The 21,223-nt window shown below is 46.5% G+C and overlaps 3 protein-coding genes across 6 annotated transcripts; 1 reads left to right on the plus strand and 2 right to left on the minus strand.

Moving 5' to 3' along the window:
- Nucleotides 1–453: 453 nt before the first annotated feature.
- On the plus strand, nt 454–9,658 carry polr2b (RNA polymerase II subunit B). Its single transcript, XM_008304720.1, has 25 exons — nt 454–547; nt 1,080–1,152; nt 1,516–1,666; nt 1,821–1,933; nt 2,038–2,257; nt 2,416–2,574; nt 2,732–2,896; nt 3,011–3,207; nt 3,420–3,539; nt 3,929–4,115; nt 4,324–4,467; nt 4,680–4,819; nt 4,929–5,040; nt 5,551–5,705; nt 5,801–5,999; nt 6,139–6,307; nt 6,469–6,565; nt 6,642–6,736; nt 6,859–7,109; nt 7,199–7,288; nt 7,653–7,760; nt 8,081–8,194; nt 8,554–8,714; nt 8,850–9,045; nt 9,415–9,658. The coding sequence occupies exons 1-25, from the start codon at nt 529–531 to the stop codon at nt 9,502–9,504; spliced, it is 3,525 nt and encodes a 1,174-aa protein (XP_008302942.1). The 5' UTR covers nt 454–528; the 3' UTR covers nt 9,505–9,658.
- A 335-nt stretch (nt 9,659–9,993) lies between these two features.
- LOC103374605 (insulin-like growth factor-binding protein 7) lies at nt 9,994–15,548 on the minus strand. Of its 3 annotated transcripts, none has more exons than XR_521138.1 (6): nt 15,067–15,548; nt 14,346–14,455; nt 11,925–12,032; nt 10,899–11,025; nt 10,365–10,778; nt 9,994–10,309 (listed from the first exon to the last, which is right to left on the minus strand). XR_521138.1 is itself a non-coding variant. In XM_008304721.1 (5 exons), the coding sequence occupies exons 1-5, from the start codon at nt 15,485–15,487 to the stop codon at nt 10,756–10,758; spliced, it is 789 nt and encodes a 262-aa protein (XP_008302943.1). In that variant the 5' UTR covers nt 15,488–15,548; the 3' UTR covers nt 9,994–10,755. The 3 variants fall into 3 exon arrangements, 1 of the variants encoding a protein (XP_008302943.1); XR_521139.1 differs by having other exon boundaries at nt 9,994–10,282; nt 10,337–10,778; XM_008304721.1 differs by having other exon boundaries at nt 9,994–10,778.
- A 771-nt stretch (nt 15,549–16,319) lies between these two features.
- LOC103374607 (mitochondrial inner membrane protein COX18-like) lies at nt 16,320–20,962 on the minus strand. Of its 2 annotated transcripts, XM_008304723.1 has the most exons (7): nt 19,791–20,962; nt 19,480–19,754; nt 19,291–19,391; nt 18,952–19,106; nt 18,698–18,813; nt 18,513–18,620; nt 16,321–17,044 (listed from the first exon to the last, which is right to left on the minus strand). In XM_008304723.1, exons 1-7 carry the CDS (start codon nt 20,008–20,010, stop codon nt 16,883–16,885), a joined length of 1,137 nt encoding a protein of 378 aa, XP_008302945.1. In that variant the 5' UTR covers nt 20,011–20,962; the 3' UTR covers nt 16,321–16,882. The 2 variants fall into 2 exon arrangements, with proteins under 2 accessions (XP_008302944.1, XP_008302945.1); XM_008304722.1 differs by having other exon boundaries at nt 16,320–17,044; nt 19,480–20,962.
- Nucleotides 20,963–21,223: the final 261 nt, after the last annotated feature.

Below are 21,223 nucleotides of genomic sequence, written 5' to 3' on the forward strand. Positions count from 1 at the left end.
TATAAAGGTTTGTGGATGGGCCTGGCAGCGTTCTGGTCACCTGTTCCATCTGTTCCACTTTGGCTTCTGCCAGAACCTGAGGTCCCAAAGAACATGAAGACAGATGCAGGTGATCCTACGATGTTAGTTAGCAACCATCTTTAAAAAAATAAAATCAAATTTTTAAATGCAGAATTCTAAAAAATTTACACCGATGGATCCAAGAATATAAATGATGGAAAAGCTGCAACCAAAATAAACGTTCTGCAATGGCACTGGAAAAGCATGCCAATCACTGACATCAATCGTCAACACCGTGAAGCAAACAAATCTGTGGCTGAGTTTCTCCACCATGCAGGACTCGCCTCCAGGGTTTACCTGTGTCAGTTCTGCCTCTAACCACTGGGGGCAGCAACATGCATCTGCTGCGTCCGAGTCTGACGTTTCAGAGGACGAAGAAGAAAACACCGGAAGTGACATTCATTTTCCGCGGCGCGACGTCGGTCGGACTTTAGTTTGTCTAAGTTGAATTTTTTCTGGAGATAAAACATGTACGACCAGGACGAAGGTGAGCTGCTGCTTCACTTTTATCTTTTCTGTCGGTCCGGTCGTGAGTGAGGCACAAAGCTAACAGCAGCATCACAACCTAGCGTTAGCATCCTCAGACACAGTATGAAGTTAGCCTCATTTAACACACAGCGTAACGCTAGCTTCATGTAACACAGAACATAAGGCTGGCCTCGTATAACACACAGCCTAAATTTAGCTTTATTTACCACACGACCTAACGCTAGCTTCATCAGACACCACAAGTTTTCATTGAGCCACATGCTAACTGCGGCCAATGCCAACAACAGCTATTGCTAATGGCGCGGTGCAGCTAACATGGTAATCATATCAAAGTACATATTACACTGTGGGTGTGTTAATGTACTTCGGTAATACTAGCAACATATACTACAGCATTATTAAATATTAACAGGCTGAAGTTGCTGATTCTCCAGTTCAAAACTAAAATACAGCGTAAACAAAGAGTCAGCAGATGTTGTTCAGTCGTGCTATTATGTGGTGTATTGATCACTGACATCTCTGTTTATCAGATAATCAGTATGATGAAGACGATGATGAAATCACTCCAGATCTGTGGCAGGAAGCGTGCTGGATCGTCATCAGGTAGACTCACCTGGATCCCACCTGAGCGAAGCTGTTGTAGAGATGTATTGATTGTCGTTAATACTCAGTGTGTCGCTACCAGAGCGATAAAGATGTGAAAACTGAATTCTGCTGAATTTGGGTCACACACATGTAAAACTACCAGCAGATAACTGATTCAATGAAATATCAAACATCCTTCCGATCATGTATGTTCCTCTCACAGCTCATAGAAGGTAACCCAACCCTGATGTCACACCGAAAAGAAACGGACTGAGATTATCTCTACATGATAAACAGCACCTCTGTCTCTCTGCTCTTATTTTGACAACCTTCTGTCTTCCACCTTTTATTTTGATGAACCTCTCTCTCTTTCTCTCTTAGCTCTTATTTTGATGAGAAGGGTTTGGTGCGGCAGCAACTGGATTCGTTCGATGAGTTCATCCAGATGTCGGTTCAGAGGATCGTTGAGGACGCTCCACCCATCGACCTGCAGGCTGAAGCCCAGCACACATCTGGGGAGGTGGAGGAGCCGGTGAGCAACAAATCGTGACCACAGACTAGACCTGAGACTGGGACACAGTTTGGGTGTTACAGGGGGGATTAGTTTCACTTTGGGAGGATTCTCGTTCTTGCTGCTCATGTGCTCATTAATGTGACATCGCTGTGATTTCTGTTTTCTGTCTTAGCCTCGTTACCTGCTGAAGTTTGAGCAGATCTACCTGTCCAAGCCCACCCACTGGGAGAGAGATGGCGCTCCCTCTCCCATGATGCCCAATGAGGCACGACTACGAAACCTCACGTAGGTCTCAGCTGCTCTCTGCTGGTCTCAGATCACAAAAACATCCTAAAACATGACCCACTATAGACTCACTCTCACCTGGTCTCACCTGTGTCTCCCCTCAGGTACTCAGCCCCCCTGTATGTTGACATCACAAAGACCATCATAAAGGAGGGGGAGGACCAGCTGCAGACTCAACACCAGAAGACCTTTATCGGTAAAATTCCCATCATGCTTCGCTCCACCTACTGCCTACTGAGTGGCCTGACGGACAGAGACCTGTGTGAGCTGAACGAGTGTCCGCTTGATCCTGGAGGTTATTTCATCATCAATGGCTCTGAGAAGGTATGCTATGACATCATGACGCACCGTGTGACATCAGCCAAAGTCTTTACACAACACTAGTAGCTCAGTTAAGCGAAGCTACGGCTGCAGCTTCGTATTCAGAGATTCTTGGACTGCAGTATGAGACACTCTGACATCAAGTGTGTTGGTGGTTTCAGGTGCTGATTGCTCAGGAGAAGATGGCCACCAACACAGTGTACGTCTTTGCCAAGAAGGACTCAAAGTACGCCTACACAGCCGAGTGCCGGTCCTGTTTGGAGAACTCGTCTCGTCCCACCAGCACCATCTGGGTCAGCATGATGGCCAGAGGAGGACAGGTGAGTTCTGGTGTTCACCGAGATACACACATACACAATGTCCCCAACATCGTTACACAAAGAGATAGCTGCACAACAGACGACAAGAAAACAATGTTTCAGCTCATTAACTTAATTATTAGAGCAACAGATTGATTATTGATCGGTTTCCTCTCAGGGGGTGAAGAAGAGCGCGATCGGTCAGAGGATTGTATCCACGCTGCCCTACATCAGACAGGAGGTTCCCATCATCATCGTGTTCCGAGCTCTGGGCTTCGTGTCGGACAGAGACATCCTGGAGCACATCATCTACGACTTTGACGACCCTGAAATGATGGAGATGGTCAGTCTGATAAGCAGTTATTGATCAGTTATTGCACCGATCACACTGATGGAGAACCCGCAGGTAGTCAGTCCTAGCCCCGCCCATTAAGCAGCGGTGTCACTGTGTTCCCAGGTGAAGCCGTCTCTGGACGAAGCGTTTGTGATCCAGGAGCAAAATGTGGCGCTGAACTTTATCGGTTCCAGAGGAGCGAAACCCGGAGTGACAAAGGAGCGAAGAATCAAATACGCAAAGGAAGTTCTGCAGAAAGAGATGCTGCCCCATGTCGGAGTCAGCGACTTCTGTGAGACCAAGAAGGCTTATTTCTTAGGGTAAGTCTCACCTGAGGCACACCTGACACCGGCACACCACTAAGGTGCACTCATGAGGGACACCTGACATATCTGAGCCACGTCTGGCATTCACCTGAGCTGGACCTGACACACACCTGCACAGGTGTTCGGGCCCTGCACTGTGTCACGTTTCATTGACTTGTGTCCTGTGAAAGATCTGTGTGTGATGCAGTGTGTTGCTGTGTTTTCAGGTACATGGTCCACAGGTTGCTGCTCGCCGCTCTGGGCCGACGAGAGCTCGACGACAGAGATCACTACGGCAACAAGAGGCTGGACCTCGCTGGACCGCTATTGGCCTTCTTGTTCCGAGGGTGGGGCTTTTCAGCTCGATGTCATCTCCTCCGATGTTTGACCTCGTTTAGCTTCAGAAGATACACACTCATATATCTTTACATACACATATGACCACACACACACGTACATATATACATACACACACATATATATACACATTCACACACAAAATTATATACACACACATCGACATTTATAGACAAAATATAAACACACAGATACACTTATATCCACATACAGACACACTGTTGTTCAGCATTAAGACAAACTGCAGTCAGAAAATTCAGAAGAACAGCATCAGTGAGCTGATTGGATTGAAGTCATGACTTTAAATGAGACGTATGAGGTTTAAACATGTTCAGATGTTGTCAGTGTGATTAAAACTGGTTTTGTTCTGTTTGTTCAGGATGTTTAAGAACCTGCTGAAGGAGATCAGGATTTACGCTCAGAAGTTCATCGACAGAGGAAAAGACTTCAACCTGGAGCTCGCCATTAAAACCCGAATCATCTCAGATGGACTCAAGTACTCGCTGGCCACCGGAAACTGGGGCGACGTCAAGAAGGCTCACCAGGCACGAGCTGGAGTGTCACAGGTGAGAACAGCTTGTGTCAGGTGATCTGTGTTGGTTATGACTGTGTAGCTGTTACTCATCAGTGTTTTGTTGTATTCGAATGTGAGCAGAACACATGCAGACGGACACATTTTCAGCTCGGTCCTCATCACACATGATCTCAGTGTGTCTCTGACAAACTGGATCTCCTCAGATCATCTGAAAATCATCCTGATTTTTATGCTTGTAGGTGTTGAATCGTCTGACCTTCGCGTCCACCCTGTCCCATCTCCGCCGAGTCAACTCTCCCATCGGCAGAGACGGAAAACTGGCCAAACCCAGACAGCTGCACAACACCCTGTGGGGGATGGTGTGTCCTGCTGAGACGCCTGAGGTACCAAATACCGGATCCAAAACATGTGAATCATATAAACTGTAAAATGTGAAAACATCTGAATGAAAACATCCAAATCTTTAATTCCACAGATGAGCTTTAATCTGAAACTGCAGCTTTGTTCAACAGTGGATGTTTATCAGCGCCGCAGGATGTTGTTCGTGGACGCTTGTCAGGAATGTTGACTAGTGTTTTGGTTTACACCGCTGCAGGGTCACGCTGTGGGTCTGGTGAAGAACTTGGCCCTGATGGCCTACATCTCTGTGGGCTCACAGCCGTCTCCCATCCTGGAGTTTCTGGAGGAGTGGAGTATGGAGAACCTGGAGGAGATTTCACCGGCTGCCATTGCAGAGTCAGTTGCTTCAGCTTGATTCAATGCTGTCTAACTGTCAGTCTGTTTCAGTTGGTCAATCATCTGCAGGTGTGAGTGCAACATGTGTTTTTTGTTTTAAACGTTTCAGTGCCACTAAAATCTTTGTGAACGGCTGCTGGGTCGGAATCCACAAAGATCCAGAACAGCTGATGAACACACTGAGGAAACTCCGTAGACAGATGGACATCATCGTGTCTGAGGTGACCAGCCCACGCATCTCAAAACCTGTCACATGAACACTAACAGAACACATTTAAAAACACAAGAAGCTCTTGAAACAATGAGCTGACAGGGCGGCAGCGTCACACTGAGACACACCTTAAGTTTGGATCTCTACATTCCATTTTGGTGATGATTAGTCTCTCACATCGAGGCCGATCTTCTCTGATCTGTCAGAGCTGGACAGTGGTCTGCTGGTCCTCATTATTATTCTGCTGTAGATTCAAGATAGTTGTACTGGGCAGAGCTAAGGCCAGAAGAAGTGATGATGCTTTTTTGAAAAAGTGACAGAGGAATTATTTTGATGGAGCGTTTGCAGGCAGGGAGGCAAGAAATGAGAAAACTGAGAATTCATTGGAAAAAAGTGACAGGCCTCCCCGAAGTCCACATCTGCTGAGTCAGACTAGTAAGAAACAGGTGATCAGCAGCTGTGTCCCTGAAACAGACACAGATGTTCATTCAGCGTTTTCTGCTCCTCCTGATTCCTTCAGGTGTCTATGATCAGAGACATTCGAGAACGTGAGATTAGAATTTACACCGACGCTGGACGAATCTGCCGACCGCTGCTGATCGTCGAGAAACAGAAACTGCTGCTGAAGAGACGACACATCGACCAGCTGAAGGAGAGAGAGTACAACAACTACAGGTGAGGCAGTCTGTCAGGTACAGGTGAGGCAACGTTCAGGTGTTTTTAGTCCTGCCCCACCCCCTCAAAATGTTCTCGTTTGATCTGGTGATCAGCTGGCAGGACTTGGTGGCGAGCGGCGTGGTGGAGTACATCGACACTCTGGAGGAGGAGACCGTCATGCTTGCCATGACCCCTGATGACCTCCAGGAAAAGGGTGTGGCTTACTGCTCCACCTACACCCACTGTGAAATCCACCCATCCATGATCCTCGGAGTCTGTGCTTCCATCATCCCCTTTCCTGACCACAACCAGGTACAAACAAACATTCCTGCTCCTGGTTTCAACTTGTGCCCCTGAGTGTTTGAACAAATACGTAATTAAATCTAAATGAAGGATTCTCGTCCATGCGTGAAGCTCTAATGACTTGTTTTTGTTTGTTTTCATCATTCAGTCTCCCAGGAACACCTATCAGTCGGCTATGGGTAAACAGGCCATGGGAGTCTACATCACCAACTTCCACGTACGAATGGACACGCTGGCTCATGTGTTGTACTACCCTCAGAAACCGCTGGTCACCACCCGGTCCATGGAGTACCTGCGCTTCAGAGAGCTACCTGCAGGTAAAACACACACACACACACACCTGTACGCTTTAACACACTCTTGTAGACTTGAACACACAGCTGTCTACAGGTAACACACACACACCTGTACAGTTAAGGTCAGACCAGGTAAATTTAGAACTCTGTGTGTGTTCTGAAACTTTAATCCTATTTTGTAGGCATCAATTCCATCGTGGCGATCGCCTCGTACACGGGATACAACCAGGAGGACTCTGTGATCATGAACCGGTCGGCTGTGGATCGAGGCTTCTTCAGGTGAGCTGCCAACTGCACCTGTAGGTGACTGGTTAACCTGAGTGTCTCTGTTTAACGTTCTGTTTTTGCCCTGCAGGTCCGTTTTCTATCGATCCTACAAAGAGCAGGAGTCAAAGAAAGGTTTTGATCAGGAGGAGATCTTTGAGAAGCCGACACGTGAAACCTGTCAGGGTGAGAACTTGTTACAACCTCCAGAAATACTTTCAAACCGGAACTCTTGAGTGGACTTTTGTAGCAGCTGGTGTATAAAATCACCACCACACATTTAACACACACACAAAATCTGACTTCAGGTATGAGACACGCCATCTATGACAAGCTGGACGACGACGGGCTCATCGCGCCCGGCGTCCGTGTGTCCGGAGAGGACGTGATCATCGGGAAGACGGTGACGCTGCCGGAGAACGACGACGAGCTGGACAGCACCAACCGACGCTACACCAAGAGAGACTGCAGCACCTTCCTGAGGACCAGCGAGACCGGTATCGTAGACCAGGTCATGGTGACCCTGAACCAGGAGGGCTACAAGTTCTGCAAGATCAGGGTGAGGTGACAACACCTGCGACACCTGACAGGTCAGGTGATCCAGAGGACAGGAAGTTTGTTTCAACCTCTGGTTTTGTGTTTCTGTAGGTTCGTTCGGTCCGGATTCCTCAGATTGGAGACAAATTTGCCAGCAGACACGGACAGAAAGGAACCTGTGGGATTCAGTACCGACAAGAGGTAAGCAGGAGGGCGCAGGTAGACGGGAGGTAAACAGGTACACAGGAAGTCAGCAGGGAAGTAAGAGGTTAATGGCTAACCAGGAGGTCAGCAGGTAAACAGGAAGTAAACAGGTGTTTGGCAGAATATATGTCCAGTTTGATTATGTAGCGATGGCAACAAGGTGAAGCTCTTTGCACGCAGTTCAGGTGTGTCAGGTGAACTCTGATGTTTGCCAAAGAGTTAGCCTCCAAAATGGTGAACATGCTGATGGAACAAGCTAATAAATAATGAACCTGCTAACTGACCACCTGTAATGATGCTCAGACTCAAACTCTGAGTTTTACAGTGACGTGTTGATGATTTACGCGTTTTATTTTTGAAGGACATGCCGTTCACCTGTGAAGGGATCACACCTGACATCATCATCAACCCTCACGCCATCCCGTCCAGAATGACAGTCGGCCATCTTATCGAGTGTCTCCAGGGAAAGGTGACCAACACCAAACACGTCCTGGAAATAATCTATGAGTGTCACATGTGTTGTCCTGATAGTGAGTTCGTCATTCGTCAGCCTTTAGAACTTTACGCTCTCAGGAGAACTGTCCATCTGTGAGACTGTAAAGTGCAGATTTGGTTCTATTTAAATCAATTAAATCATAAAAAAATGAACAATGTCAGTAAAAGGTTTGTACTGCAGAAGTGGGTTATTGTTGCCCTGCGTGTTGACTTGCAGGTTGCTGTTAAATCACTGTCTGTTCTTTTATCAACACGTTTGTATTTTACATGTTAGTTTCTCTGGGTTTTTTTCAGGTTTCTGCAAACAAAGGTGAAATCGGCGACGCCACGCCCTTTAACGACGCCGTCAATGTGCAGAAAGTGTCAAACCTGCTGTCTGAATACGGATACCACCTGAGAGGAAACGAGGTCAGACTGATACCGTGTGTCTTAAACATTCAGCAGTTCACTCAGATTATAGACCCTCATTTTACATCATCATCGTCAGCCGCTGAGTCAAACAGCAGCCGTTTCACTACCTTTAAGTGTGACCTGTTGCATTGTGGGAATGTTTTAGGGCAGAAACATTTACGCTCTGAGTTTGGACACTCAAATAACCGGACTGACAGTAAAGGCAGCATATTGCAGGGTTATGAGCTTTCTGTCATAGTCTTTGTTAGCAGAGAAACATTTAGGTTTAAATAGAGATGATACCTGATAGACAGCACACCTGCTGCCTCTTACTGTCGGTGGATTGGTGTTGATATTGGTTATTGATCTGTGATCAGGTTCTGTATAACGGCTTCACTGGGAGGAAGCTGACGTCTCAGATCTTCATCGGCCCAACATATTATCAGCGTTTGAAGCACATGGTGGACGATAAGATCCACTCAAGGGCTCGGGGCCCCGTCCAGATCCTCAACAGGCAGCCAATGGAGGGCCGATCACGGTGAGTGACACACCTATCCACCTGTCTGAGCCACCTGTAAACACCTACACGTGACTCCACCTGCCACGGAGCTTCATCAAACATCCACCCGTCCACTTCCTGTCATTCTCACCTGGCCCACCTTTCTGTTCTCAGCGATGGCGGTCTGCGTTTCGGAGAGATGGAGCGTGACTGTCAGATCGCTCACGGAGCCGCTCAGTTCCTCAGAGAACGTCTGTTCGAGGCGTCGGATCCGTATCAGGTTCACGTCTGTAACCTGTGTGGCCTGATGGCCATCGCCAACACACGGACGCACACGTACGAGTGTCGAGGCTGCCGCAACAAGACACAGGTAAACATGGTCGATAACTAGTCATGACAAGACTGGTTAGTATGATTAGTAAACAATCGGTTTGTCTTTATGTTGTTTATCCCCTTTCTGTCTTGTTATTCTTATTGTTTAGATTTTGTTTCTTTCCCTGTTTTATTTCTTTTTTTGTTTGTTTGTTTCCCTTGTTGTTTATCCCTGGCTGTCTTGTTCATTTAATCTTTTTATGTATATATATATATATATTGTGTTTGCTTATCTTGTTTTTTCATTTTACTTGTTTATTTGTTGTTTATCCCTTTTGTCTTGATTGTTTACCTTCTTATCTTTTTTGCCATGTTTATAGTTTTTGCTTGTCGTTTTGTTTATCTTGTTTGTTGTGTTGTCCCTCAGATCTCTCTGGTCCGGATGCCGTACGCCTGTAAGCTGCTTTTCCAGGAGTTGATGTCGATGAGCATCGCTCCTCGTATGATGACGTCATAGAGCAGCTCCACCAATCGGGTGCCTCCCTGCGGATGGCGATGTGACGTCGGCAGAAGTTTAGTTTTGATGTTTTTAGTTTGAAATTGTCTCGCAGCGTTTTTGTAAAAGTGAAATAAAGGTTTTTCTGATGTTAAAATGTTTCCGACCCCTCATTGGTTCACATTCAGACATCACATGACAAAGTCAAAGTGTTTTAAAGATCTCTGTAACTCTGCAAACACAAAACATTTTGAATAAAACGAATGACAGCCAATCGTGTTGACTTGACAAAATGTGAAACCCCCAATCAGAGGTTATGACATCAGAGATCGTATCAGCAGGTTGGCTGTTTGGCATCAGATACCAAAACTCAACATTAGCAATAGTGTCGTGTTGCTGAGGTATGAGAGTAGCCTGATGACAACACTATGTACTTAAAGTATTGAAAGTGAAGTTCTCCGCTTTAGAATAAATGACGTGTATAATAAAGAAGTACCTTCAACAAAGAAATAATTTCATACAAAGTGTTAAAACTGTTTTTATTTAATTCAAAGAAATACAACCTGAAAAGAAATACTTAAAATTCTGATGAGAACTCATCATCAGTTGTTTTTACTTTGTTTTGGTCACAGAGCAGAAAAAGTCCTGACTGAGACATTAAAAAAAAAAAAGAAACTTGTTCATTTGCAGAACAAACATCGATGAATAAACAACAACAACCAAACAAAATATTAAACATTTTCTGTTTCTCAGCATTCAGACCTGAGAAATGAAGAGCGTCTACACAACACAAACAAACCTGCCTCACTGCTGTAGCCATGGTAACCTGCCTCACTGCTGTAGCCATGGTGACCTGCCTCACTGCATGTTGCTATGGTGACCTGCCTCACTGCATGTTGCTATGGTGACCTGCCTCACTGCTGTTGACCTACAACCTGACACCTGGCTGTCAGCCTTTCCAATAGAAAAGCCTGATGCTTTTGGTTTATCTGGTCAGGAAAATAAAAAGGATAATAAATGCCAAAAAACTTAAAATATTAAAAGTTCAAAAAACAAAGAAAAGATTAAAGCAAGAAGTTAAAATCCAAAGGTTATACAAAAATCTCTGAAGTTTGACAACAAACTTTAGACATAATTTCAAACTTAAAGTGTTAAAAGTGTCAGAAGTTTAAAAAATAATAAAAAAAAAATCACCCTTTCATTCAGATTTTCACTGAAAGTTTAAAAAAAAACATCTGCGATGTTTGTCCTCGTTGATCTCCGACCAGCTGATCAAAGTTCGTCGTCCTTCGTCACTGAAAGGAAATGACATCATGAGTCAGAGTATTTTTAAGCTGTTTTACTGTCCAACAGTCTGAATGATAACATTTCACTCTCCTGAGTCAAGTTGTTGATGATATCAGCGTTGCTGTTACCTTTCTTGATGACGATGTCATCGATGGACTCGACCAGGTGAATGGCTCCGATAGCAGAAGCTTCTCCTTTGGCGTTGGTGGCGTGACACTCATAAGATCCTTCTTCTTCTTTGGTCAGAGGGGAGATCTGAAATAACCACACATCTTTCTGATTAGTCCAACAGTTGTGACATTGTAAAGGCCGGTCTGTCCTCACTCCATAAGCACCCAGCAGGGGTGAACTGATGCCTTATGATTGTCTGTGAATAGTGTAGATGTATTTTGTCACTGGGGTAACAGGTGTTGTTTACTGAGTCAAATGTATGTTGGGGGCGTGGCTTTGCATGAACCTCTATTTAGGTGAGTGCAGTGCACGCGCGCGGTGGCACGTAGTGAGATGACGACACACGCCTACTTGGAGGTTTCCCGGAGTTACCGGGCCGCGGAGTGTGGATTTATGCTTGTTGGAACTTTTTGGAATACCTAAAGGTGTTGGAACGGGAGGACGGACCGCTTCGCGGAGTTGCCGAGGACCGGAGCCGTCATTCAACGGAGGGCTGATGCGCAGAGCCGTGAGTTGGTCCAGCTGTTGATGGCATCGCATTTGTTTGCGGCCTTGCAGAGCCGTGCAGGTGGTGGCTGAACTATATGAAGCCGGACGGGCCATGAGCTGTTTGCTGAACTTAAAGAACTGTTTTTCAGCCGTGTCGTTTCGCTATGTTGTGTCTGGGGATGCGCTTGTGTATGTGAGCGGGGGGGGGTAAAAAAGTAAAGTGTGTAAAGTAAAAGGCTGCTCTGAGCCAAAACAAATGTATGAGGTTGTCTGATGTTCACCCTGCTGAGGCATAGATCCGCTCTTCTCCTTTATATAGAGCGTTGTGACACTGTCACCTCGGAGTTAATAGGTGAACTGTTACAACATCACTTCCTGTCTATGATTAAATATGAGGTTTGGCATTAAAGTCTTTAAAACACAGTAAACAAAAACACTGCAGATGTAACCGTAACATTTTTACAGAACACATCTGTGAACATGTGGCGACTCACCAGCACCCAGCCGGTCACTTCGTGTTTCTCTGGTCCGCCTCTCGTCTGAATCGCCAGATTGTCTCTGTCTCCTGGAAGCAGCTCCATCCTCTTCTTCCCATTGAGGACCTGAAGGAAGACACCCAGCACCATCATCATCCTCATCATGATTACCACCACCACCACCATCTTCATCATCATCATCATCATCATCATCATCATCATTATCATTATCATCACCTTAATCATCATAATCAACCTCACCACCACCACATCTTCTTCCTCAACGTCACCATCATCATCTTCACCACTATTAACATCATTGCCATCTTCATCATCACCTTCCCCATCACCTTCATCTTCCTCAACATCACCATCATCACTATCGTCACTGTCATCATCATCATCATCATCATCATCATCATCATCATCATCATACCAACCATCACCTCCATCATCTTCTTTATCTTCCTCAGCATCACCATCATTGCTATCATCACTGTCATCATCACCAACATCACCACAATCATGGTCTTCATCATCATTTACATCACCATCACCTTCATCATCATCCGTCCTGAGCTTTATTCCATCACCAGAGGTTGAATTCTTGATGTTACTGCTGCATAATGTCGTGCCACCTTCAGGTGAACCTTCAGGCGTCAGTGAGCAGATTTCATAAAGAAACATTCGTGAACTTGTAGAAACTCATCGTGTCGAATGCAACAACATTTTTCCGTCTGTTTTTCCAGCAGGCTGCAGCTTGTTGTTGTGCAATCATTAGGAAAATTACTGCGACCTTTAGCAAACAGAGTCTGAACCTGCAGAGAAAATCCTGCTGACAGACACACCTGAACACACCTGAGGCTACAGGTAACATACTGTATGAGCTCACCACTCTTTTTGTGCTTGACTCTTTTTGGGCCCTGAAGCCAAGAAAATAAATCCATCAGCCGTCGTCAGCTTCACATCTGTCAGAGTGATCTTTTTCCATCTGAATAATACAGAGTTCAGTGTAATAAAAGTCAGATTTAATGGATAAGTCGTTAATCTGTCGGTACACCGTGATCCAAGCCTCACGTGGCCGTCATTACAAAGTGATAATTGTGTTGTTTGCGTGCAGGAGCTGCAGAAGGTTGATCACAGCGATCGATCAGGTGATCAGAATCAGACTGTTTGATCTGAACACACTTCTGTCTGTTGGTTGTCAGGTTGTAAAGTTACAGCTTGACGAGTCGGATGATTCATCACAGAGTTCAATTTAAGCTAAAGTGCATGAACACGAAGGACACTAGATATCTGGAAACACTGTTGTTGGGCTGCTGGAGGAACAGCTGTCCTGTGATTGGTGGAGACACATCACGGACGACAACAGCCTGCTTTGAGCCTCGTAGCGTTCCACTTATGGACCATGTGACCCTCTGCTCACTGTGACATCAGCCAACGTATGCAGAACCCTGAGGAACACTGACCCCCACAAGATCACTGACGACGTCCCAGAACGAGCCCTGAAGGTCTCTGCTGCAGAACTCACTGATGTCCTCACTTCCATTTTCAACCTGACTGTCCCATCTTGCTTTGAAACAACTATCGCCCCAGTCACCAAGAAAAACCCAGAAAGAAAAGCCTGCTTGAACCACTGCAGACCAGCTGCACTGATGAAAAGTGCTTTGAGAGGCTGATACGGGGACACTTCAAAACCACAGTTCTCTCCACACTGGACCTCCTTCAGTTCGCGTATCGGCCAATCAGAGCTACAGCGGCCATTTGTTCTGCTCTACACACTGTACTGTCCCACATAGAAACCAAGAACTTCTACATCAGAAACGGTGTTGGTGGAAAACGGCTCAGCATCCAACCATCGTACCCTGATGTGAACGGAAAATCTGCCAAACCTGGAACTGAACCTCAAACTCCATCAGGTATCAGGGTTGGAAATACCACTTCAACAAAAGCAAGTAGACATTAAACACCAACAACTGTGTCGCCATAAATGAGGATGTTCACGCTGTCAAATTTGTGGAAGACAAAAACACAGTTGGCTTCATCAAGAACAACGATGAGACATCCCAGTATGGCACAGGAACATGACAGTTTGGTACGGGAACATCACGGCAGGGCACATGAACAACACTGTTTGGTAGGAGAGCATCACGGTTTGAGGAACCAGTTGTAAGCAGGAACATCCTGGTGAAAATGGAAGCATCACAGTTTGGTTTGGGAACGTTATGGTTTGAGATGGAAACATCACTGTGTGGTACCACAACATCGTGGTTTGGTACCAGAACATCGTGGTTTGGAACAGGAACTCACCTCAGCATCATCTCTTCACATTCATCATTAGTATTTTTTTTTGTTTCTACAAACAGCAGCTCATTAAAAAAACCCACATCTTTATGTATCACAACGAACCAGCAGAAAAAGGGATTTAAACAGACTCACCTTCTTCCAGGTGAGGACAGGTGTGGGCACGCCCACCGCCTCACAGCTCAGGTACACCTGAGAGCCGCTCACGTTGTACACCTCACCTGGAGGGGTGACGATGATGGGAGCTGCAGGCAAACATCACAGATGATGATGAGATGGATAGACCAACAGAGAGACAGACAGACCAACAGAGAGACAGACAGGTGAGACAGATGGACAAACCAAGAGACAGACAGGTGAGACAGATGGACAAACCAAGAGACAGACAGGTGAGACAGACAGACCAACAGACAGGTGATACAGACAGACCAACAGAGAGGCAGGCAGGCAGGTAAGAGTTAAATGTCTGGCTGCAGATCAACTTGATGTAACTGGATAAAATCAGGAATCCGTGAGGCGGTGGATCCTCGCTGACCTCTGAGGAATGCAGTTTGCTTTGAGCGTGCCCAGTGAGGGTTTTCATGTTTTCTGAGCATGCTCAGTGAGGAATGAAGGGGGATTATCAGAGATGACTGTAACTGTCAGGCATTAAGGACTGACTGGAGGACACTGATTCCTCTGATCAGTTCTGCTGTTTCTCATCATCTGTATAAAGGTGGGACAGGTAACTCTGACCTTTAACCTCACCTATGTCTCTGTCTCACCTGTGTCTCACCCTTGTGTCTGAGTCTGACCTGAGTGTCTTAGCTGTGTACATCAGCTGCACCTGTCTGTCACCTGTGAGTCTCAGCCTCACCTGTGGCGCAGCGGCCCTTGTTCTGAATGTTGACCGGCTCTTTGCCCTCTCTCTCGGCCTTCAGACTGGCGGTCTTCAGCGCGCAGCCGCTCTTGTAGGTCTGTCCGTCGGTTCCGCAGACCTCGTAGCCGCTCTTGCAGACACAGATTCCCATCTTGTTCTTCTTGTCCTCTTTGCCCCTGACGCACTCCAGTCCGGGGCCGCAGCGGCGCCCTTCCGCGCGGCGGCCGCCGCACAGCTCTCCCTCCGCGGCGGCGCACACCGAGCAGCAGCCGCAGGAGTCCAGCATGGAACCGGCGGCGCAGCCCTCCGCCGGGAGAGGAGCGCACTGAGCCGGGTCACACGGTCCGCATTCCAAGCCGGCACACAGCACCGGCAGGAGCAGCGGCAGCAGAGACAGAAGGAGGCTGAAAGACTTCATGTTGGTCTGCAGGAGGTCTGGAGTGTGAAACGGTCTGAACCAGTCTGAGGTCTGATGGACGGATGTGAGCTGTTTGAAGCTGCTGACTCCGCCTCAGAGGAGACCTGATCCCAGATCTGCTGCCACAGAATCACAGCAAATACTACACAGAGTAACTAAAACATGGAGAACTGCAAACGCAAACACACAAAGCAGCAGATTCATGGAGGAGAATCAGTTGCTTTTGTCTCAGTCCTGCAGGATTTTAGGATTTAATGGTGTGAAGTTTCTGCCTGAGCTCGGAGTTTTTATTAAACTGCTGCAGTTCTGTCAAGTTTTCTACACAATGAAAACAGAAAAAAATAAAACAACACAATAAAGACTGAAGCTGCAGATTCACAAAAAACACCAAGAAACAAAACACTGATTGATCTGATGCCACAGATCTGATGAAGAAGGTTGATCTACCTAATCTACCTGATTGATGCTATTAATATGACATGACTGATCAAACTGATTGATCTGTTGATAAAGTGATGTTTGTGAGCAGCTGCATAAACTGTTAATGATGTTTTTCAGCTTGTGAGATGCGAAACAGTTAAATCTGAGCTCAGTTTTGTTTCAGAGTCTGAAACACTTTGTGTTTCTGTGGGAAAATAATCAACAGGAAAAATTCCAGTCTGAGGTCACATGGATTCTTCCTGTTATTGAAACTATGTTTAGCCCAGTCCTCAGAGGACAGACTGGAAGGAACACAGCAAAGTAAATCCTGTAGTCTTAAGAGAAAAACTGAATATTAGTGTTTAGTGGTTGTTGCTGGACGACAAGTTGACAAGAAGTTAAATGTAGAAAGACGAGTTCAAGTGTGATCGCCGAACATGAAATCATTTCCTTAAATTAAATCTTGTTTATTTCTGAACTCACACACAAATAAAACATCTTTCTTATTTCCACACGATTACTGAACAGCAGCAGCACATGACTGATGGCCAGTATGACACTCAGGTCTGTTAACTTGGCTTTCATGTTTCCATCGTCGCAGGATTTACGATGATTGCTTCATTTCCCCACATGACATACATTTAAATCAGTCTTGATGCTTTCCACTGAGTAATGTTTGCAGGTTTTCTTCAGGCTTCACACAGGCCACAAAAACCTGCACAGAAGCTCAGACGGGCTCCACCTGAGAGCCAAAACCCAGGGCGGGTCTACCGAAAGCTCACTGCTGCATCCTGTGGTGTTTGTTAAAGTCTCACAGCTTCTGAGAGGAAGGAAATGAGCCATTGAAGATTAATTTGATAAAACCTCCTCCTCATCGGTTTGAATCCTGACTTCTGTATGAATCAGTTTGCTGTCGTTGGTTCACTCAGAGCTGAGAACCTTCAGCTCAAGTGTCTGATGCAGGACTCGGGGTATTTATTTGCGGTATTTGGCGATGAAGGCAGACAGCAGGTCTCTGTACGGAGATTCTGAGCGCTGAGTCTGGAGTCGCAGGATTTTGTGGATCGCAGGAGAGCGAAGGAGGAGGTTGTGACTGAATCCCACCAAACTGGAGGTGAACCAGTACAGAGCCATGGACTGGGAGAGATGGAAGAGGAAACAGAAGATACAGTGATGTTAGAGAACCAGTGATGAACTCATCAAGCAGCATACAGTCATTGTCAGAGCAACTAAAGCTCGTGTGTTGTTGTTGTCCCGGGTTAAAGCCGACCACAGACTCATGTGTCAGTCGGGTCAACAATAAAGGGTTCAGGCCCTGACGCCTGTTTTCCGCTTCGTTTTGCTTCGCGTCTGTAAATCCGTACAACATACAGACTGCGCCCCCTGCTGTTCAACATGAGGAAATGCCTTTCATTATCAATAAATAGAAGCTTCACCGCAACCATCAGTTTTTATGGAATATGTGCATAAGTGTGGCCCTGCGATAGACTGGCGACCTGTCCAGGGTGCCCTCTGCCTTCGCCCTAAGTTGGCTGGGATAGGCTCCAGCCCCCCCGCGACCCTAGTGAGGATTAAGCGGTGTACAGATAATGGATGGATGGAAGGATGGATGGATGGATGGATGTGCATAAGGCACTAAAACGGGACGAATGATACATGAAGAGAAAACAGTGAGGAAGTGGAGCCAGTTTGGTGAAATGTTTTGTTACAGGACGTGTGAAGCTCTTCGGTATGTTTTCCTCTGCAGCTAGCATGAGCTAGTTTAGCTGAACTAGTTCATTTTGTAATTACACATTTACACAGTTTAACTATAAATATAATCAAACAGCTGGTAGCTAATTCGTTTTTCCAACTTTGTGCTGCACACATTCTGGTCTCTCTGTAATCTATCGCTGAAGGTTTCCAACGGACACAAGGTACATTTCAGACCAGAGAAAGATGGAAGGAGGAGTTTCCCAAACACATCAGAAGTCAGTGATGCTCTCATAGGAATGAATGGCGTTTTGGTTAATTCCATACAAACACAGGGCTGATGAGGAACAGTGTTCCCAAAGTGCTTCTGTGTTTTATTTGATTTTCCACAGCGTGGCAGAAAACCTGAATGTCTCCACAGTAAAACACCTGATCCAAACCACCAGTCATGGATCAGTGCTGGTCCGCAAAAACAGTCTACAGTTGCCAGGATGAATGAACCTGAGTGTGTCCTTCAGCTCCGCATACCTTTGTTCTATCTGTCACATTATAACTGTCTACCAACATTTCAAGAATAAATCTGCCGTTTAATAAATAATGACGGTTATCTTTCATCGCAGCTCGAACCAAAACAAACCAGAGAATGAACGTGCGGACGTGCAGCCCTGATCCGATAGAATCTGGCTTATGTTCTGAGCCGAGTTCTGATCTCGGACAGCAACATCTTAATCTGATGATCCGGCAGGAATGTGAGCGCGACTCAACACGCTCAGAAGCATTCATCCACTCAACAGATCTGAACACGAAGCCTCTGCATTCCTGCCGTCTGCAGCTGAACCTGGACTCCCTCGGCACCTTCCACCTGAACCAATCAGCTGCTCTCAGAACACAAGAGTGACAGACTTCAGCTCACCGAGGGAACCGTAGCAGCGATGGGGATCATCAGCACCGAGAACCCTCTGATGGAGTTCAGGACCAGCCGATGGAACCTGGACGTGGCGACTCTCTGCAGAGAAAACACCTGAAGAAGAAGAGCACAGGATGCTCAGACTGATGACATCACTGGTCAGGTGATCACACACCTGCAGACACACTGACCTCTACGACCAGCAGGTTGGTGAGTCCCAGACAGATGGGGATGATCCAGGTGGAGTCCGGCGCGGTGAGGTCCGGGAACCACAGAGCGCCTCCCACTGCCAGCTCAGCCTGCCGGGCTGCACAGAATCAACACGGGTCAGTAATGGATCACTTCACTGAGACTGAACCAGTCAGCTGACTGGACTGATCTAGAATCAGTTGACTGGACTGATCTAGAATCAGTTGACTGGGCTGATCTGGGCGTGTGTTCATACCTGACTGATCCAGGCTCAGGTTTCGGAGGGCCAGAGACAGACTGACCCAGAGCGGCAGCTGGACCCAAACCAGCACACTGGCTTTGAAGGGGTGACAGTTGTCCCTGATGTAGAGCTCAGAGATGAGTCGGCGCAGATTCTTCTGGAACTGGAACCTGAACAGAGAACAGAGATTCAGAACAAAGTTGTACCCACACGTCTGTACTCATTAGAACCTGTACATCTTTAGAGCTTGCGTGTCAGTAGGTCTGAGGGTGAGAACAGTCTTCAGCGTCTGTTCCTCTTCCACTGACTGATCCAAACCAAAGCCCAGCTCCTCGCCATTTGTTTGTTTCTCACCGGCTCTGTTTTTCCGTCCAGCCTCTCTCTCTCGCTCGCACCGAAACTTCATATCGCAGCCTCTTCGCCAGGTCAGAGATCTCCACCTGCAGCGCCTCCACCTGCACATCACCGAGGGGTTACTATGGTTACCATGTTTTCACACTAAGTGTTTATCTGACAGCGGACTCCGCCCCCCCCGACACTGACCTTGGAGATGATGACCAGCTGGTAGGCAGCGAGCGGCAGAGTGATGAGCGTCCTGACCGACAGTGTCGCCACGACGATACTCAGCCACCACGGCAACCCGCTCGCCTGCTGGACGCTCACCAGGAAGTGTTCACACAGGTGAACCGGAGCCGAGTCTGAGAGGCTGCTGTACCATCCGTCTGCACCTGCAACACCTGGAACACCTGCAACACCTGCAACATCCCCACCACTGTTGCTGTTGCTGCTGCCACCGACTCCTGACAGACACCTGACACCTGAAAGAGTCCCAACACCTGAAAGAGTCCCGAGACCTGAAAGAGTCCCGACACCTGAAAGAGTCCCGACACCTGGCAGAGTCTTAACACACGATAGGCATCTGCGTCCTCCAGACCTGTGGAGGCCGACTAAAGGTGGTGGTGCTGCGTAGGTGAGACCAGGTGCAGGTGGCCTCCTGTGGATCACACCTGAGCAGGCTCGTCGTACAGGAAGCTGCAGGACACTGGACCTCACGGGTCCCCACACAGTAAGCATGGTGACCCTCCTCCTCGCCACAGTCCTGAAAATAAAACCCAAACGTTCGTGTGGTCAGGTGGTGGATTAAAGACGAGTCTGGAAACACTCAGATATGATTAAAGTTTAACAGGGAGGGCCTGTGACACAGTGGTGGATGAAAGTAGGGGTTGAGAAAGTAATGAAATAGACAATATGCATGGTAGGATTAAGGTTTGAGTTCTGATTTTGAAGGAAAGACACATTTCGATTCTGCCCATCGGTTCCAAAGCAAATTCTATTCACTCTAGTTTATCAGCGGTGTGCTGCAAACACGTACTGAGTTTTCACAATCTGTCTGTGTGGCTTCAGTCTCCTGATGCGTTTGTCTCAATATATATTGTGAGTCTGCATTATTGTCTTTAAACCTGCTCAGCTGCTGCTTGATCAGCAGACCAACAGCACAAACTGTGTGACTGTCTCATAACAATCTTATTCTAACAAACGCTTGACGGACTGGACTCTGCTGTGGTTACAGCAAAGAAGAAGAAAACTCAAAAATATCAACCAGGACAGACAACGCTCTCCCTACAGGCACTTCATGTGCTGCGTGTTTGTGCTGCTGACATTTACTGGTGGTGAGCAGCATATTACTGTAAAGAATGCAGGGCGTCGCAGTAACGTGACATGAAGAGAGACTTGTTCATTCAAGAGCAGCTGTTCAGTAACTATCTGCTTATCAAGTTAATCAAGTTACAGCTGACTGAAATAACTTGACGGTCCAGATAGCAACACTTTACTGAGAGCGCAGCATCGTGCTAAGGAAGATGTGGCTACACAAGCTCTCTGTAAAAACATGAATTCATGTCGTGATTCAGTGTTTGCTGATCGACAGATGATCAGAGATGGAGGAACAAAGGAAAACTACTAAAACCACACTGTTAAGTTTCTGCACTGAAAATGTTACTGAAGGTAAAAGCACTTGATACAGAAAATAGCTTCCTGTGCCCATTAAACTATTTTACAGTACGTTACATAATTAGATTGTTATTACTTGTTCATAAATGTAAAAGCAGGATTTTACTGTTGTAATAACTCAAATCACCTGCAACTCAAAGAAACAGAATCAGAATACTCTGTAGAAGATGAGGTTGATAAAGAAGCCAGTTTTTTACAGATCGTGAGCTGCTACAGTTCAGATGAGATGTAACTTTAATAAATACTGCTGAAAATATCAGAAAATAAAATAACTAGG

This window comes from Stegastes partitus, unplaced genomic scaffold (genome assembly GCF_000690725.1).
Source record: "Stegastes partitus isolate 25-593 unplaced genomic scaffold, Stegastes_partitus-1.0.2 Scaffold2300, whole genome shotgun sequence".
NCBI lineage: Eukaryota > Metazoa > Chordata > Actinopteri > Pomacentridae > Stegastes > Stegastes partitus.

Bases quoted from the DNA above. Each gene is read 5' to 3' on its own strand.
- polr2b (XM_008304720.1), top strand. The intron at 2,575-2,731 runs GTGAGTTCTGGT...GTTTCCTCTCAG, and splicing joins TGATGGCCAGAGGAGGACAG to GGGGTGAAGAAGAGCGCGAT. The intron at 8,715-8,849 runs GTGAGTGACACA...TTCTGTTCTCAG, and splicing joins CCAATGGAGGGCCGATCACG to CGATGGCGGTCTGCGTTTCG.
- LOC103374607 (XM_008304722.1), bottom strand. From the start codon at position 20,010: ATGCTTACTGTGTGGGGACCCGTGAGGTCCAGTGTCCTGCAGCTTCCT. The intron at 18,621-18,697 runs GTCAGTGTGTCT...CTTCTTCTTCAG, and splicing joins CCAACCTGCTGGTCGTAGAG to GTGTTTTCTCTGCAGAGAGT. The intron at 17,045-18,512 runs GTGAGCTGAAGT...CATCTCTCCCAG, and splicing joins TCGCTGCTACGGTTCCCTCG to TCCATGGCTCTGTACTGGTT.
- LOC103374605 (XM_008304721.1), bottom strand. From the start codon at position 15,487: ATGAAGTCTTTCAGCCTCCTTCTGTCTCTGCTGCCGCTGCTCCTGCCG. The intron at 12,033-14,345 runs GTGAGTCTGTTT...GTCTTCCTTCAG, and splicing joins CTGTCCTCACCTGGAAGAAG to GTCCTCAATGGGAAGAAGAG. The intron at 10,779-10,898 runs GTAACAGCAACG...ATTTCCTTTCAG, and splicing joins TGACATCGTCATCAAGAAAG to TGACGAAGGACGACGAACTT.